Genomic DNA, 12,388 nt, shown 5'->3' with positions numbered 1-12,388 from the left:
TAAAAACATTACTGATTATAATAATAATAAATATATAGCATACAATATGTTGTATTTACCAATAACACTTTTTTTTATGATAATCCATTTCGTTTTCGTATATGTCAGCAACATATACTCATATAATTTAATGTCCTGTTCTATTATTTTATTTATTTTATGAATTTAGCCAATTAAGTCATTCACCATTCCATTAGTCAAGAATTGAAGCAAAAGAGATTTTAATTATTTAACCATTAATAAGATAAGAAAATATAAAATCTGTTAGTTTAATCAATAAAAACCAATTTCTCAGCTATGTTTCAAATTAGAATAATAATTAATAAAAATACAAAAATTTGTTTGGACTTTGGATTAACAAAAACAAAAATCCCATTAGAAAGGTAATGGCATAATGAAAGTATGTTGGTAAAGTAAAGGGTATTTCAGTAAAATGATATGTTAAACTCGATCCTTAAACCATGGTTGAGCTCCCAATGTTTAACTATGGTGAAGTAATGTCAACTTTATCCCTTCTCTCTCTCCACCCCTCCCAATATTAACCCCCACGCTATTACAGTCTCTCTCTCTCTCTCTCTCTCTCTCATACAACACCGAGCAATCTCTCCACCGCCGTTCTTTGCCGGAGGAACGCCATTCACCTCCGCGCCGGACTTCTATTTTCAAAACAAACGGTTGCACGTATCGTCTCAAAGTAAGTCTCGACATGATATGGATGATTTTATATCTCCACATCCATATGATCTATGTCCAGTTCTTAATTCCAATTGACGCTCTTTGTTTTCATGGAAATGATGTTTGGTTTTGTATGAAAGTTAATGAACTGTCTCTTTCTCTTCCTCATTCTGTTTCTCATTTTTGCAGAAAATTACAGGATTCTTAAGGTTATAAGAAGATCGGCGTTTTAGGTAAGAATTTAGTATTAATTTAGGCAAGGAATTTAGATATCTTCAGTTACTTCACTCATATTAGGTATTAATTCAATCACGAGCTCACGCTAATGGAAAGTTTCCTTACGAAGAAAACTGTTTTTATCCTATTTTTAGATGATAGTCACGCCTGCCGTGCGTTTCCTTTTTGTAGTTTGAAGCAATCATTTCGTTTTGGATCTTTTGAGAAACGATTTAACTTCTTCAGAATCCTGATCCCCTCAATTTCGAGAATGTTTTACAACAAACTTGAAGACTAGTATTTTCAAATGCAAAATCGATAATAGATAATCGATAGTGATTTGTTGTAGATTATAAACGAATTCTACTATATTCTGTTGCAGTAATAAAAAGAGTAAACGAATCTGAAAAGTGTACAATCAATATCATTATCAATGTTCAAATCAGATGCTAACGCAATTGACATCAAACTCCAAAACTGTTGTCCTTTTTTTGGATAGGAGGACGTAATTTGTCTGCTACCATTCAGGGAAATACCGACGATAATGTCAATTTCTGAATTTTGCATAGATGCTTATTTGCCATGGATGCATATTCATATCGAAGAACTTGACTAGAACTTTGGTAGTTTCCCCTTTCTGCAAAACCCTATTTTTAACAATGAATTCTACTTTTCAAATTACAGGTGATATGGCATCAAAATCGTATGCAAACATTTTGGATTTGGATCCGGATAAGCTATTAGACATCCCTCAAACTCCCAGATCTCTTCCACGTGTCATGACCATACCTGGAATCATCGCCGATAGCAACAACGACTCCAATTCCGATAAAACTTGTCGAGAGAGAAAAATCATAGTAGCAAACATGTTACCTTTACACATTCAACGCGATCCCGACACTTTAAAATTGACCTTCACTTTTGATGAAGATTCACTTTTATGGCAATTAAAAGACGGATTTTCTCCCGAAACTGAGTTTATCTACATCGGTTCACTCAAAGTGGAAGTAGACGCAACAGAGCAAGAAGAAGTTGCTCAGAAGCTTCTAGATGAATACAATTGTGTCCCCACTTTTCTTCCTCACGACCTTCAAAAAAAATACTACGCTGGTTTCTGTAAACATCAACTATGGCCTCTCTTCCATTACATGCTCCCCATGTGCCCGGATCACGCTGACCGATTTGACCGAGTTCTCTGGAAAGCCTACGTGTCAGCAAACAAAATATTCGCAGATAAAGTCATGGAAGTTGCTAATCCAGAAGACGATTACATCTGGGTTCATGACTACCATCTTATGATCCTCCCCACTTTCTTGAGAAACCGTTGTAACCGAATCAAACTCGGTTTCTTCCTCCACAGCCCATTTCCATCTTCAGAAATCTACAGAACTTTACCTGTTAGAGATGAAATTCTTAAAGGACTTTTGAATTGTGACCTAATCGGATTCCATACGTTCGATTACGCCCGACATTTCTTATCATGTTGTAGTCGAATGATGGGTCTCGATTACGAATCGAAACGAGGTCACATTGGACTCGATTACTTCGGTCGAACAGTCTACATCAAGATTTTACCTGTGGGGGTCCACATGGGTCGGCTTGAATCCGTTTTAAACCTCCCGATTACATTAAGAAAAGTTAAAGAGATCGCCGAGCGTTTCAAAGGTAAGAAGCTTATAGTCGGGGTTGATGACATGGACATTTTCAAAGGTATAAGTTTAAAACTACTCGCGTTTGAATATCTCCTACAAATTCACGTCTCCCTTCGTGGTAAACTCGTTTTAATCCAAATTGTGAATCCCGCAAGAAGCACCGGAAAAGACGTACAAGAAGCGAAACGTGAAACGTATTTAATTATAAACCGAATCAACGAAGCGTACGGTTCGCCGGAATATTCTCCGGTGGTTCTGATCGACCGGCCGGTCGCGCGCTACGAAAAGTCGGCGTATTATTCGATGGCGGATTGTTGTATAGTGAACGCGGTCCGAGACGGGATGAATTTAGTCCCGTATAAATACATCGTATGTAGACAAAATTCGCCAATTTCGGACGAAAACGCCCGTACAAGTATGTTGGTGGTGTCCGAATTCGTAGGGTGTTCCCCGTCTTTAAGCGGGGCTATACGGGTCAACCCGTGGGATATCGAATCGGTTGCTGTAGCTTTAAATTCGGCTATAGTTATGAAAGAATCGGAAAAGCAGTTGAGACATTTAAAGCATTATAAATACGTGAGTTCACATAATGTCGGGTATTGGGCGCGTAGCTTTTTGCAAGATTTGAAACGTGCATCGAAAGATCATGATAATAAACGGTGTTGGGGGATTGGATTTGGTTTGGGTTTTAGGGTGATGTCGATGTCCCCTGGTTTTAGAAAGTTGTCCCCCGATGCTATCGTGTCCGCATATAAACGGTCGAATAAACGCGCGATTTTTTTGGATTATGACGGGACACTTGTCGCCCACTCATCGATCGTGAAAACTCCAAGCGCGGAAGTTATTAGAATTTTGAATGCTTTGTGTAACGATCCGAAGAACACGGTGTTTATCGTGAGTGGAAGAGGGAAAGACACGTTGAGCGATTGGCTTGCACCGTGTGAACAGTTAGGTTTAGCGGCGGAACACGGGTATTTCATGAGGTATTGAAATGTCGTTTTTACCCCTCCGGTTATATTAATATTATTAATTTAATGATATGATGATATGTTTGTTTGTAGGTGGGGTGGGAGTTTGGAGTGGGAATGTGGAGTGGTGGGTGGGGATCTTGAGTGGAAGGAGATAGCGGAACCGGTGATGGAACTGTATAGGGAGTCAACGGATGGGTCAATGATCGAGGTGAAAGAGAGTGGTTTGGTGTGGCATCATCAAGATGCGGATCCGGATTTCGGTTCGTGTCAGGCTAAGGAGTTGTTGGTTCATTTGGAGAACGTGTTAGCCAATGAGCCGGCTTTGGTTAAACGGGGACGACATATAGTTGAAGTAAAACCTCAGGTAATGAGATTTACATTTTTGGCCCCTTGGGTATATCTGATTTTGCAAATTTGGAAACTGATTGATTTGGTTTGGCAGGGTGTGAGTAAAGGGTTGGTGGCGGAGAAGGTAGTTTGTGGGATGATCGAGAAAGGGGAGGCCCCGGATTTTGTATGCTGTATTGGGGATGATAGATCTGATGAGGACATGTTTGAAAGCATAATGAATATGATTCCAAATTCAAATACAAATACAAATACAAATAGTAGGTGTGGAGAGGGAGTAGAGATATTTGCTTGTACAGTTGGAAGGAAGCCAAGTAAAGCCAAGTATTACCTTGATGACACTGTGGATGTGGTGAGACTGCTGTCAGGGCTTGCTAACGCTTCGGATCCTAAGCCTAGTAGTAATCCCGCTAGCTTTCAGGTTACTTTTGATGCGGTTTTTTGAGGAGAGGCATATCACGTGTACATGTACAGTTTTGTTTTTTTTTCTTTTTGAAAAATGATAACTCTTTCTTTTACTTTAGTTAGCTGGGTCTGGGTGAGAGGTGTCAAAGCTGTTTGGATGCCGGTTACGTTTGTTTCTAGTGGAGTTTTGGTTTTATAAAAACACAAGAGTGCACAGTTTTTTTTTTTTTTTTTTTTTTTTTTTTTTTTCATTAAAAAGTAAAAAGACTTTCTAACATCGTAAGTACTAAAACCATTGATCATAAACTTTTCTCTGAAAATAGCTTTTGCATTTGTACGTATGTGAGTGGGTCTAATGTCGATGGGATAGAGACAGATTGCAAAATTTTGACTTTCCTAGGCCTATTAGATTTTGAATTCTTTTATTGGGGACCGTTTTCAAGAAGTACTGAAAGCGATTTATCTAGGCTCAAATGTGAGGGAATGAACATGTTTTCCTCAAATCTTATAGTTTTATTGTCAATCATGTGATTAACATATTAAGAGTAAATTTTATTTTGAAATGTCGACTCCTTAACGGCCACCTAAAAAAAATCATCTCATATAATAACTGTATATCTTCGGTAATTGAGTATATATCTACGAATTTTGATGCTAGTAATTTTCCAAAAAAAAAAATTGAAATTCAGACAAAACGTTGCTAAAAATCATTCTATAATTTTTTTCAATTTCAAATTGTTTTTTCTATTTTATTTTTCTCTCTCTTGCATCTTATTCCCAACTATCATCTTTTTTCAAAAAAAGTTCAAACTCGACCCAAAAACGTCAAAGAACAGGTTCAAAAATCATGAACAAGTTTGAAATTTTCGAACTGGATTTTTTTCGAAACACATGAATTCTCGAAACTACTAGAGACAGAAAAAAAGGGGGGAAAAAACAAAAATTTCGAACTATTTTATCCTGAAAAGCAATTTCTAAACGACCTTTCTGTCAAGAGAATGTAATTTTGAAGATTTCATATTTTTAAATTTCGAAAATATCTGTCAGTTTTGATACTTGTCTTTTATATTTTTAAAATAATAATATTCATATGTTAATTTTAGATTTTTTTAAAATTTAAAATTAAAAAACCACATAATACTTATACTATATATATAAACTATTAAATGTAGTAAATTGCAATTAATAAATTTTTTTTTTTATTTCAAAATTTTATTTTAAAAAATACTTATTGCTTATATTTTATTATTTATTATTTTTTTAATCCGACTCGTATTCACTATTCGAGACAAGTTCTTTTGAGGTGACCATTTAACGTCAACACCTCTTATATATTTGGATCTCGAGTATATTTTAGTCCCTAAAAATTTCTCTTGCAATACAGGTCTTTCTTTAAGACAGGCACGTGATACACCTACCTTAGTCCTTAAACCCAGGAAAAATAAAAAACGATTTTTATAAGAAGCTCCAAGATGGGCGATAGGGCGATAATCTGTATCCCGCTCTTGTGCACTCCACCAAATGCAAATAGAAACCCTTTTATATAATAGTAAAAAAAATCCAAAATACTTTTCAATAAAATAGGATAAAATACTTGGTAAATCACGTGCACGAAGACGTTTGGTGTCTTTTGTCTTTGACCCATTTCCTCTTTATCTTATTTAACATCGTACTAAAGCTAAAACACTTTAATATAACCCAAATCTGACTTAACTCATTATATAAAAAACATGTACATTTTTCATATGGTAAATGACTATGCTAATATGCTATAACACCATATACCAAAATACAATCAACAATCCATGCATGCATGCAATAAGAAATAGAAAGCCATCATTCATACTTTTTACATAACATTTCATCAAACTTTCAACACATTAACAAGTAGACAAAAGTAGCAAACCAGACATATGACTTACAAACAAAACTAAACTAAACTAAGAACTAATCCCCCATGATTCAACAACAGATGAAGTTGTATTACTACTTTCCACAAAACCCTCAAAGTTAGCATATATCTGCCTATCTATCTTCGACTTCTCTTCATTTTTGACACCATAATCCAACAAAGGTTTAGGGTTTTTAAGGGTAGCATCAAAAGTAACTAAATCCTTCAACTCGTTAACTAAATCGTGGGTTATGGATGTCTCGTTGTTACCTAACTCATCTAATAAAGACACAGTTGCCACACACGTAGGTGCCACGTCATCACAATCTAACAAAGACACAATAGGTTTTACAGGGGTAGGTGGAGGTCTAATGATGTTAAGCCCAAACATTAGAGAGATTTGAGAAAGAGATAACCTCAAAAGTCTGTTTGGAAGCTGTGAGAGTTTATGGCTAACAATTGCGCTTCTGGTGACGAAGCAAAAGGTCGCCACTTGTTTCTCCAGATTGATTAGGTAATGCTTCCATGTCATGCTGACCTGGCCTGATGTTGTTTCCTGTCTACAGAGTTTCATTAGATTCATGAAATAGCAACCTACTTTTGTTTACTTTCAAAGTACAATGCTATTGTGGTATATCAAAGAAGCTTACATGAGGAAGGACATAAGGACGAATAGCAAACCCGATGATCAACCCAAAAATACAAGCAACTATCACCCCTATACTCCAAGCTGTGGTGGACCCCACTCCTGAAAATGGAAGTTTTTTGAGAATTGTGACAAGTTTTTTGGCTCATAAGATTCTAAGAGATTTACCAGATCCAGAAGAACTGCCACTACAATCATTGGGATTGAGATCAAGTTGTCTGACTAATCTATTGCCATGATCAGAGATCAATAATGCACATCTTTGAGGATCAAAAGCCAATTCAAAATCATCAGAGAATGAAGCGTTTTGTGCAGGTCCATCTGCTTTTCCTGTCTTTTGTACATACCCTCCAGCAATTGTGGTCACGCCTGTTTGATTGATAAAATGGTTGCATTTGCAAAAGTCTCGTGAAAAAAAGTGATAGAGGAAGATGATACTTGTGGTGTCGATGTAATGTATACCTGATTTGGTTATTTTCCTTATGACATGGTTGGTTTTGTCTGCAATGTAGATGTTGTTTTTCCTATCAAGAGCAAAGCTTTTGGGCTTATTGAACATGGCAGATCCCAAATCACCATCCTTGTACCCAGCAACACCATTACCAGAGAGCTCCTTCATCTCACTCACTGCAAACAATAACAATCATATCACACATTTATACTTGCAGTGTCTGGTTGAGAAAATATGTGAATACATGCAAAAAGTAGAAATAGATAAGCAAACATTCATCGCATTGCATCATGTTATGGACACTTTCACGTTCAGAGAAGTGGTTTTCTCATCCGTCAGATGGCATGATCATCAATAAGTTTTCTTTCTTGATTTTCTTACATAACTATTGTCATTTTCTTTGTTGTTGGTTCTGGCATGAATCTTGTTAATTCTTGCATAAGTAATAAGGTTTTTCCTCATCAAATTTGCAAGTTTCACTTTCTAGGACAGCTTGGTCATTGGTAAGTTTTCTTCATTGGTTCTAACCTTGTTGATTCTTAGGGTATTGAAATTCTCGATGGAAACGCGTATTCCGTTCTCCAAAAGAACTGCAATTCTTTATGTTTTGAATCCAGAATAAATAAATGTAACGTTGTTACATTATATTGTGGAATTTGATCGTTAGTGCGACAAGACTTCTATAATCGTTGATGTGGAGTATTAAACAGGTAAGCAAAATCATAATTCAACTAAAATCGATACTCCGTTTACTCATACCTTGAGAATCGGAAAACGAGACTGTGTAAAATTTACTTTTAACGGAGTCGAGAATGATCAGATCGGACGATGATCCATACAAGGAGAAGACAGAGTAAGGGTTAATGTGAAGCTTGTCGCCGTCGATAACTGTCGACACAGTGTAACCTTCCTCGAATACAATCTCGTCACCAATTCCTGAGGAAATTTATTATTGTAGAGAAAATTTGTAAAAACACCAACTAAGACACGAGGTTTTGAGATACTTTACCTTGAACTGTATTGACAAGAAGGATGATGCCGATGATGAGATGAAAATTTGCAAACGAAGCCATGGATGATGGGACTGCAGAACGAGGGTAAGTGACAAAACAAAGGGGAAAGTGAGGCTGCTGATGTTGAAGGAACTGATAAAATTATGTATATTGAGATATTGACAAAACAAGAAGGGTGGTGCTATTTGGACAATAAATTCCTATATTAGCTTTGCAAATTGTGAAAAAAAAAAAAAAAAAAAAAAGGATAAAACTTAAAAAATATCCGGTGATTTTTGAAAATATCAAGTTTAATTCCTAAGTTCAAAAAACCTCACAGATGATCCATGTGGTTTCAAAACTTTTAACATTTAGTCATTCCAGCTCACTTCGTTACCATTTAGCCATTGGGGGTATTTTTATCATTTCAATACCCAGGGATTATATTTGAAGATTTGCCTTATTTAAAATATATATATATATATATATATATATATATATATATATATATATATATATATATATATATATATATTTAATATTAATGGGTCCCACCCTCTCTCTCTTTCTTTCTCTCTCTCTCTCTCTCTCTCTCCAGGAATGTCGACCATTTCATCTTTTCCTATGAAATCCCCCACCTCCCGTTGTTTGTTTGTCCCAAAAAATCAAGAACATAACCATATATTGTTGCATCTTCAAAATCGTCTTCAACTCCGACTTTTTCGGTTACATGCCACCATCTTCATCATCGTCATGTAGCTTGTTTATATACTAGCAGAAAATACTCCAAAAACCATTTGCATCGTACCCTTTAAACCCTTTAAACCCTCATCTCTGGTGCGAGAAGCTGCTAGGGTTTCGATTGGATTCCGGCGACCATAAACGAACATGTACAAAAGGGTTTTTGAGTATGAAGACCTCCATATCTAACGCTACATCTATGTGTGTTATGAGACTGAAGTCGATTCTAGAACCCTAAAATCAGAACTGAAATCGAATCTAGAACCCTAAAATCAGAACTCAAATTGATTCTACATCTCTGACGGATTTCCCATGTTGCTTCGCATGCATCTTCGTTGGTGAAGAGGTTGAGTCTTGTTCCGATTACGTGTTCGATTGCAAGCAAGACTGGTACATGTTTCCAAATTTTCTTCAACTTGCAAGATTTACTCCAAATTATTGATGTGTTATTTTTCTCTCCACTCTCCAGCGTATATAAATTGTTCAAATAACGCTTTGGTAATATGATCAGCTTAATTATAAGACTTGTTTGGTTACTTTAGAGTCTGAAATTGATTTTTGTCTTACAGTATGCATGCTCAGCATGGGATAAACTCAAGCATATTAGAGAAGCTTCTGACTTGTTGGTATAATTTTTTTTCAACTTACTTAAACATGAGTGGTTCTCCTTCCGTTTGATTCTCTACCCCAAAAAAGATTTCTTATTCTCTATCACATACTTTATATATGTGAGTTAATTAATCTGTTTCAATGGTTCATTATTCTATGTGTTGACCCAGTTGACCTTATTTATATACCCTCAGGCTATATATGAAAATAATATGGTATTCATTTTTATATACCCTCAGGCCATTGACGGAAAGAAATGGCAGCAACATGGTTTGGGGAAGGAATCGAGTTGCAGAGAGAGAGAGAGAGAGAGAGAGAGAGAGAGAGAGAGAGAGAGAGAGAGAGAGAGAGAGAGAGACCCATTAATATTAAATAATTATTATTTTTTTCTTTTTTTTAAATAAAGCAAATCTTCAAAAATAGTCCCTGGGTAGTGAAATGACAAAAATACCTTTTACTTAACAGCCAAAAGCTAACGCCTAACGGAGTTAGTGAAAATGACCATTTGTTAAAAGTTTTGAAACCACAAGGACCATCTGTGAGGTTTTTTGAACTTAAGGACTAAACTTGATATTTTCAAAAACCACAATGACCATTTTTGAAGTTTTGTCAAAAAAATTATTAAAAAAAATGATGGAAGTGTTTGAAACAAATGACCAAGAAAAATATAATTTTATAAAAATGATCATGACTTTTGCAGAGAGACTCTGCGGAAGTCCTTATGCTCTGAGAAACAAAAAAAAAATCTTTGAGGAAATGACGTGACGGGGAAAAAGATAAAAAAAATTTATAAAATTTTAATTCCGCAGAGGGTGCATCGTTCCACAGAGATGCCATCTACAGATCTGTTAATATCTATGAGGAATTGTTATTTGCTAATAACGATTTTGGTATTTGTTGTCTTCTAAATCTAACGAGGTATCAATATTTAGCACATATCATTGATTCAAAATAACATTTAAACTATAAAACTATGTTTCTATGAAATAGACTTAAAATTTAGCGAATAAATAAACCATGTTTAAGCGAAACATAATTCCTCAGAGGTACTCCTCTGAAGCATAGATCCGCAAAGGGCATCTCTATGGAACCATGTACCCTCCGTAAATCTCCTTTCTGTGGAAGTCGTGATCATTTTATAAAATTGTGTTTTTCATAGTCATTTGCTTGAAAGACTCTCATTCTTTTGGTTATTTGATGAAATTCTCATGGTAAAATTATCTCACATCTATCAATTAATTGTATGCTCAACAATTCTTTTCAACTTTAATCCTTTTGTTTAAAGCAATTAATACCAATTTTAATCCTAAACCTATTTTGAACCATTTCATAAACCTAAACTTAAACCATTTTTTAAAAACAAATTAAACCCACCCCATTCCAAACCAATTGTTTTAACTTTATTTTCTAAATCTAAACATCAATTTTTATTAGAACAAATTTATACTCACTGCCTTATTAGCTAGGTTTTAATAAAAAGAAAAAAAAGAGTTTATTTGTTTAAATTAAATCCATACCAACCCCATCTTCTCTTAAATTTTCGTCTATTGTAAAGAAAAAGAAAGAAACATTTTAAATGGCAAGTTGTTTTTGCTAGTCAATTCACTCCTAGAGGCTTAGACACATGACATTTCTTTTGGTTTTTAGTGTCACGTGCAAGCGAAAAGAAGAAATTTGCTGAAATTTTGTTAAAGCAAGACTAAACCCTATACTTACTTCCCATGCAAACATAGTATCAATTTGTATGTATATCTTCTACAACACCAATACTCATTTGTTTTCTTCTCCATACCCCCATGATGTTCATGAAAGCAAAAACAAGAAAACGAGGGGCTTCCAATTCATACAAGCCATCCCCCATCCCTATACATCTACCTCACACGTCTTTTTACCCCATGCAAAACCTACCAAGCTATATAAAACGGGAAATGTCAGATACATGATGGTGGTCTTTTCTCTTTTATACAACAACAAAAGATAAAACGGGAAATGTCATTATGAGTGATTGACTTTGTTCCTTCATCTTATAGGCAAGCAATGAAGAAATAAAAAGAAACAATGATTAGTTAATCTTCAACAACAAGCAAGTGGAATAATGGAGGAATAGTACTTGAGATATTTTTTTATCTTCTAAATGATCACATCAGCAAATGTTTTGATTCTATAAAAAGGAAGCAACGGACATACTAAAAAGAAATATGTCATCCACGTTTTTGTTTTTCTATAGTGTGTATGCTTATCTATTTTCACGTATTAAAAATACTTACTATAAGTAGAAGTTTTGTTAACACGTTGTCGCACGCGTATTAAGCAAATAAACTATCACTGTTGCTTGCACTAAAAATATAGCACAGGGAAGCAGGGTCGAATCCTCAGGGACACGGCCTAATGGTCAATGCCTTTTTGCATCAAGCACAATCTAGTCAAGACATAAATTATTAAAAGGGGGATTTGAATTAAACTAAAAACTAAAATTGCAGTGATATTAAACTAAACGAAAATCAATATAAAAAATGATTTCAGTTCTGCTGCGACTTTCCTAATCATGTAACTGATCTAGATCTGATTATTAGAGATGCGTTATATCTAAGCTGGTACTAAGAAAAACTAACAAGCTCTGGTAATTTCTCTTTTACCTAAATTAGTTAATCAAAACAGGCTCTTCAATTAACTCTAACTTTTTACTGTTCAAATAAACAAACTCTTAATTAAATCAGAAAAGCAGTTTTATGATCTGTGTAAAATTCCCAACAATACCCAATACTTCTCACAAGCTCGGAAGTGTAAAGAT

The 12,388-nt window shown here is 35.1% G+C and overlaps 2 protein-coding genes across 5 annotated transcripts; one reads left to right on the top strand and one right to left on the bottom strand.

Moving 5' to 3' along the window:
- The first annotated feature begins 532 nt into the window (after positions 1-532).
- Positions 533-4,492, top strand: LOC145041147 (putative alpha,alpha-trehalose-phosphate synthase [UDP-forming] 9). The gene is made up of 5 exons (XM_078989099.1): positions 533-694; positions 865-908; positions 1,576-3,526; positions 3,605-3,878; positions 3,957-4,492. Exons 3-5 carry the CDS (start codon positions 1,581-1,583, stop codon positions 4,305-4,307), a joined length of 2,571 nt encoding a protein of 856 aa, XP_078845225.1. The 5' UTR covers positions 533-694; positions 865-908; positions 1,576-1,580; the 3' UTR covers positions 4,308-4,492.
- A 1,601-nt stretch (positions 4,493-6,093) lies between these two features.
- Positions 6,094-8,433, bottom strand: LOC145041146 (NHL domain-containing protein). 4 transcript variants are annotated; one of them, XM_078989098.1, is made up of 7 exons: positions 8,265-8,433; positions 8,015-8,191; positions 7,267-7,431; positions 6,973-7,173; positions 6,809-6,906; positions 6,575-6,718; positions 6,349-6,485 (listed from the first exon to the last, which is right to left on the bottom strand). In XM_078989098.1, the coding sequence occupies exons 1-6, from the start codon at positions 8,326-8,328 to the stop codon at positions 6,611-6,613; spliced, it is 813 nt and encodes a 270-aa protein (XP_078845224.1). In that variant the 5' UTR covers positions 8,329-8,433; the 3' UTR covers positions 6,349-6,485; positions 6,575-6,610. The 4 variants fall into 4 exon arrangements, with proteins under 4 accessions (XP_078845220.1, XP_078845224.1, XP_078845221.1 ...); XM_078989095.1 differs by having other exon boundaries at positions 6,575-6,714; XM_078989094.1 differs by having other exon boundaries at positions 6,094-6,714.
- Between the last annotated feature and the right edge of the window lie 3,955 nt (positions 8,434-12,388).

Source organism: Lactuca saligna, chromosome 4 (genome assembly GCF_052625555.1).
Source record: "Lactuca saligna cultivar CGN05327 chromosome 4, ASM5262555v1, whole genome shotgun sequence".
NCBI lineage: Eukaryota > Viridiplantae > Streptophyta > Magnoliopsida > Asterales > Asteraceae > Lactuca > Lactuca saligna.
Note: the sequence above shows the minus strand (reverse complement) of the source record. Positions and strands in the feature narration are given on the sequence as shown.